This window comes from Ursus maritimus, unplaced genomic scaffold (assembly GCF_017311325.1).
Source record: "Ursus maritimus isolate PB19 unplaced genomic scaffold, ASM1731132v1 scaffold_9, whole genome shotgun sequence".
NCBI classification, from domain to species: Eukaryota; Metazoa; Chordata; class Mammalia; order Carnivora; family Ursidae; genus Ursus; species Ursus maritimus.
The window spans coordinates 13192466-13198465 of record NW_024427107.1 but is presented as its reverse complement, the minus strand read 5'-3'; the positions used below and the strand labels follow the sequence as shown (position 1 = coordinate 13198465).

The 6000-nt window shown below is 44.0% G+C and overlaps 1 protein-coding gene across 2 annotated transcripts in view; it reads left to right on the top strand.

Annotated features, from left to right (window-relative positions):
- The window catches only part of ASPH (aspartate beta-hydroxylase), a 209561-nt gene that overhangs the window by 192877 nt on the left and 10684 nt on the right, over nt 1-6000 (top strand). For both annotated transcript variants that reach the window (XM_040626070.1, XM_008706728.2), the window contains exons 23-24: nt 3527-3618; nt 3976-4109. In XM_040626070.1, the coding sequence (XP_040482004.1) occupies nt 3527-3618; nt 3976-4109 (226 nt within the window). The remainder of the gene's footprint in view (nt 1-3526; nt 3619-3975; nt 4110-6000) is intronic.

Here is a 6000-nt window from a genome sequence, read left to right as displayed (position 1 = left end):
ACAAATACGTTTTCAAATTGCTAAGTGAATGTTATGGACTATCTGTTTTGGTCAAGTTTATTAATTATCACCAACAATGAACGCTAAAATATATAGTTAGCAGATATGCCATACGTGTGTAGTCATTCTTTCTTCCAGAACCCATAGGGGGCGATGCTAACTAATCTCAGTAGCCTTTCTGGATGAGCTCAAACTGAACCTCAACCTCTGAGTCCTTCTCCACAGTGTTCTAGGTAGCCACTGTCAATTGATCAGAATTGTCATGCAAGATGAACCTGTTATCCCAGCAGAGCCCTGAAGCAAAAAAACATACAACCCAAGACCTTGAAGGGCACCTGGGTGGGTCAGTGAGTTAAGCATCTGCTTTCAGCTCAGGTCATGATCCCAGGGTCCTGGGACTGAGCCCCACACACTGCTCAGCAGGGAGTCTGCTTCTCCCTCTGCCCCTCCCCCCACTCATGGTCTCTCTCTCTCTCTCTCTCTCTCAAAAATGAATAAATTAAAAAAATCTTTAAAAGAAAATAACCCAAGACCTTTAAAAATCCCAGCTCCATGAGTTTTTCATGAAGTGTATTCACATGTAAATGAAGTATCCAATTGATTCTTCCAAATCTGCATTGACAGAACTTCTTCTAGGGCCATATTCCCCAAGAAACAAAGTCGATCACTTCTTGAGAGTTACTTTAAATTTGGTGAGAAATAATAAAACAGCCATAAAGCCACCCTGAATTCAGCCACCTGGCGGTTTCCTCCTCAGCTGAGCGTTTGCTCCCTGCAGCTGCTTTCTACTCCAAGATGTGACAAAATGATAAATTATGCTTTAAAGCACAGGTTTGGGAGACCAACAATTCCAGATTGGAGGCCTGGCTACACCACTTGTTAGTTGTGTGATCTGAACATGTTTTTGAATCTCTGTGCCTCGGATCCTCATCTGAAAAAGGACAATGAAATTAGTGCCTCAGATACGAGGTTATTACTGGGATCAGTGAGCACTCTCGAAAGATCTGACAATTATCCAGTAAATGATAGTGGTACTACTTTTTTATTACAAAATAATCGTATGTTATATAATAAGAACAGTAATGGAGGGGTGGTGGTCTTAGGTCATGGTACTTGGGTCATGGTTAAGAACATGGATTCTGGGTCCAGTTTGGCTGGGATTCCTGCTGTGCCACTTAATGTGTGACCTCTCTGTGCCTCTGTTCCTCCTTAAAATACAGCGCTAATAGCAGCTCCCTCCCCAGGTGTTGTAGGCATCAGATGAGTCCTTTTAAGGATGTTAGTGGTTGCTGGCCCATGGTGAGCACCATGGAACTGTTGTTGCATTCCTTTTTTCTTTTAATATTTTATTTATTTATTTGAGAGAAAGAGAGAGAGCGCACAGATGGGAAGGGGGGAGGCAGAGGGAGAAGCAGATTCCCTGCTGAGCGGGGAGCCTGATGCGGGACTTGATCCCAGGACCCAGAGATCATGACCTGAGCCGAACGCAGTTGCTTAACTGACTGAGCCACCCAGGAGCCCCCCGTTCTTGCATTCCTAAGTCCTCGCCACCATGTGCGAATCCTTAAAGCTGCCAGTGGTAATCCACGAATGTCAGGCATCTACACAGCTTTTTCCCCTACAGAGAGTATGTGTTTACAGACTAGAAAGGATTCATGTGTCTGCATGGCTAGAGGTGCTCTCTCTAATTTAGTCCTGACCAAGTGGTGGTCCTAGTGACACCCAGCCCCTTAGGTTACCCATTCTTTAAGGTACAATACACCTGTTCTCTAAGGGGCACATGCTCAGCCCTCTCTACTGTGCCTGTGGGAAGTCCAGCCACTTCTGGTTCCTCAAGCTTCCAGATTTCACTTAACTGCTACCTGCACAGCACAGAACCCAGAATTGGGGACTCCTACCAGTCCATCCCCAGATCCTGCATAAGGGAAGGCATGGGGAGCTGGGCTTCAAAATGCTTTATGATGATGTATACAGGAATCTGGTCAAACTGGCATTTATCATTCAACTTACTTAGGGTACTCCATTAATCTAAAAATAGCAGCTAACATTTTACTCAAGGGGCAAGAAGATTACTTAGGAAAAGCTAATACACATATAGAAGTTGTTTACTAAAATATTGAGGTCCATTGGAGGAGAATGCCTTGAAGTTGCATTCCTTGTAACTCTCATTTTATTCTCAGTGTATGATTATCTTAGGACACAACTAACATTAGCTAAATAAAATTAAACTCAGTTTTAGATGTAGCAGCCCCTTACAGGAATCTTGAATAGGGAATTAACATTTTTCTTTTAAAAAATCCATTATTTTACTCCTACGTAAGAACAAATAATGCTGTGTACATTTCCAAACATGTCTTCCCTAAGACACAGTTATAGACACAGTTATTTTGTCAGTGGTGAAGAAATTTGCATAGTCCAGGATGTTTAAGACTATCTCCCAAAATCTGTGTCCCCGACACAGTCACTCATAGAAGACATCATCTCTCAGATACTTCTTCCCCATTTCTTATTTTTTTTTTTAGATTTTATTTATTTATTTGACAGAGAGAGAGACAGCCAGCGAGAGAGGGAACACAAGTAGGGGGAGTGGGAGAGGAAGAAGCAGGCTCCCAGCAGAGCAGGGAGCCCAATGCGGGGCTCGATCCCAGGACCCTGGGATCACGCCCTGGGCCGAAGGCAGACGCTTAACGCCTGAGCCATCCAGGCGCTCCTTTTTCCCCTTTTCATATAAGGTATGATCTGTACGATGAAAAATACATTCAATTCCAATTAAAAATGTTTAGGTAACTCTTTGATATAGTCCTAGAAATGCATTTTTAGGTTAGAAATAGAAGCTGTTTTTTTTCTTAGGGAGTCTTCTATGACTGCTCTAACAAATTACCACGAACTTAGTGGCTTTTAAATGACACAAATGTATTTATCTTTACAGTTCTGGAGCTCAGAAGTCTTCAGTGGTCTCACTGAGCTTAAATCAGAGTGTCCTCAGGGCTCTATTCCGTCTGGAGGCTCCAGCTTCTAGAATCTGCCCATATTCCTTGGCTTGCAGTTGCTTTCCATCTTCAAAGCTAGCAATGGCGGGTCAAGTCTGTCTCATTCTGTATCCCTCTGTTCTGCCTCCCTCTTCCACATTGAAAGACTCTTTGATTACATGGAACCCATCCAGTTAATCCAGGGTAATCTCTTTATTTTTAGGTCATCTGATTAGAAATCTCAATATCATCTGCAGCTGCTCTCTCCCCTTGTCATATAGCATAACCTGTCATATAGCATAACCTGATTACAACATGGACACCTTTGGGGGGGAGCATTTTTCTACCTGTCACAGGGAGAATAAGTATTCAACACTCACCTTGTCCATTAGACAGCCTTAGTCAAATAGTCCAACACTGGACATTTCTGGTCCTTGCTCTGCCAGTCACTGTCCGTTACACTTTGTTTTCTTATGTGTGCTTAGCTTTCTCATTCCTAGTAAGGAGTTTTACTGTGAATTGCTTCTAACAATGATTTTTATCATGTCTTCTTCTAGGAAGGAAAAATGAAAATGCCTGTAAAGGAGCTCCTAAAACCTGTTCTTTACTAGATAAATTTCCCGAGACAACAGGATGCAGAAGAGGACAGGTACCAAGCGTGTCTTCAGTGATGGGAAGAACACAGTTCGTTATTAGGAAGAAGGGAGTGGTGACCTTTATAAAGAAAGCGTTATTTTTGGCCCAACGAAGGCATCTTTTTTCACTCTCTCTTTGATAAAACATAATTTCATGTGGTTGGTGTCAGAATTGAGCACAGGAAATGTTCAATGTTTATCGCTTGGGAGAAAATGAGAGTCCTTATCCAAGAAGTAAGACGAGAATATAAATTCTGAGCCTTACAAAGGTTCAAATTCAAATTGACATTCATTTTATCCTGTCACTTTAATTTAGCACTTCCTCCATCCCTCAATAAATGGATGACCAGTTTGTTGTATTTTCTGCGCAGATCAAATATTCCGTCATGCACCCAGGAACTCACGTGTGGCCACACACGGGGCCCACCAACTGCAGACTCCGAATGCACCTGGGCTTGGTGATTCCCAAGGAAGGCTGCAAGATCCGATGTGCCAACGAGACCAAGTATGTCTCCCGCCATCATCGTCTTTCCTATCACCTGTGAGGATGGGTGTTCATTTTAACCACTCTATATTCAGTTGGGTTATTTCTCTTCCATTGTAACTGAAGGAAGCTGGGATGGGTAATATTAATCCAAACTCGAGCCTCTGTCCCTTTTTTCTGCTCTCTATTAGTCTGGAGACAGCCCTCCATTCTCAGGCTGCCCTTCCTCATCATTTCTCCCCATACCACTCATCCCTTTGAAGAAGAGCCTTCTCGCTTTTCTTTCCAGATGGACAGACTTCCATTCAGAGTCAGCTACCTTATACCGAGCCCTACACGTATTACACACTGTGCTTCTTGCTCTGCAACGTGAGTGATTCATCAGTGCAGAGAGTCCCCCTTCCTGAAGAAAATGCCCAGTGATGTTTCTGTGTTTTGCTCTGGAGGAGGCAGCGTGGTACAGCAGAAGCAGGCTGCCTTGTTCCAATCCCAGCTCTGCCACCTAATCCTGCATAACCTTGGCCGCTTCCTTAATCCCCTAGAGCCTCAGCCTCCTTACTTATAAAATTGGCACTGATGCTGTCTGCTTTGCAGGACTGTTGTAGGATTAAATGAAATAATGCATACAGGGCACTGAGCCCACATCCTAGCGTGAGTGGGACATGGTGAATGTTAGGCCCTTCTCCCCATTGCCTTTCGCTCTCCTAATCTGATTACTCCCTCCACCTAGAAGGCCCTTCTTTTCACCCATCCAAAAAAACCCTATTACTAAGATCCAATGTCATTTCATAAAAAGGAGCCTCTTTTCTGACTTAACAGAATGTATATAGTGTATATTCTCAGTAATCCTATTCTTTATCTTCCATTGTTTTTTATCAATTAACATATGTTAGCCTAATCTTTCCAAGCTATAAGCTCCTGGAGGGCAGAATCCAAGTTGTTTTCTTCTTCGGCATTTGTCATGGTCCTCAGCTGAGGTCTGAGGGAGAGGGCTGTTCATGAGTACACGGAGTCACTCGTTCGGTTATTGGCAGAGAACTGCCCACCCCGGACATGGATGGCCCAGCAGCACAAGGATTCAGAGTTGAATCCGATGGGGGCCTTCCCCTGCCAGACGTGCCTAATCAGGGACCCAGTATAGGCTCACATGTTCTGAGTCATAAGAGAGGCAGAGATAAAAATGCTACAGATGGGTCAATGGCCAAGTAGCCCATTTGCTGCTGGGGTATGAGAATCTTGGCCGTGGTGATTTTTAAAGACAGGAAGGTTTGGAAATCCAAAGCTGGGAGAAGAGGGCTCTGCAGGCTGAAAGAACAGGATCTGCAAAGGCACAGAAGCCAGAAATGATAGGGCACATGTGAAGAATATGGAGTGATTTCTGCAACCAAGAGTGTAGGATACCATCGTGTAGGTAAACTGATGCGTGATAAAATTTTCAAGAGGTTATTGGAGCATACACCGATTCACATCAGAGAGTGTCAAACAAAAGGTGGTTAGGACCGTGCCAGGACAGGAGGTAGGGGCAGGGTTTCCCTATAGAAGATGCTGAAGCCAAGCAAAGTAAGTGTTCGACTGCATATAGTGTATGTGGCTGCCATGTTGGGGAAACCGGGTTGGCTGTTCGCGACTGGTTGCTCTTCAGATTCACTTCCTCAGATTCAAGTGCACAGACTCTGGCTTAGGCTTTGGTTCGCCTGTGTGGCCCCCCAAGACGTTAGAGCCACCCTCTAGTCTAAAAGCTTTAACAGCACATTTAGACTAAGTTTGGAAAGTGAAAGAGTGGAATAGAAGCCCAATCGTACAAGCTTTGAATAAAAATGAGTGGGATCAGAGCTTTGTCAGGAAGATATTCTGGAAGCCATGGGAGAAAGCTGTGGGGGAAGACAGGAAAAACAGTTAACAGCCTTGTCAC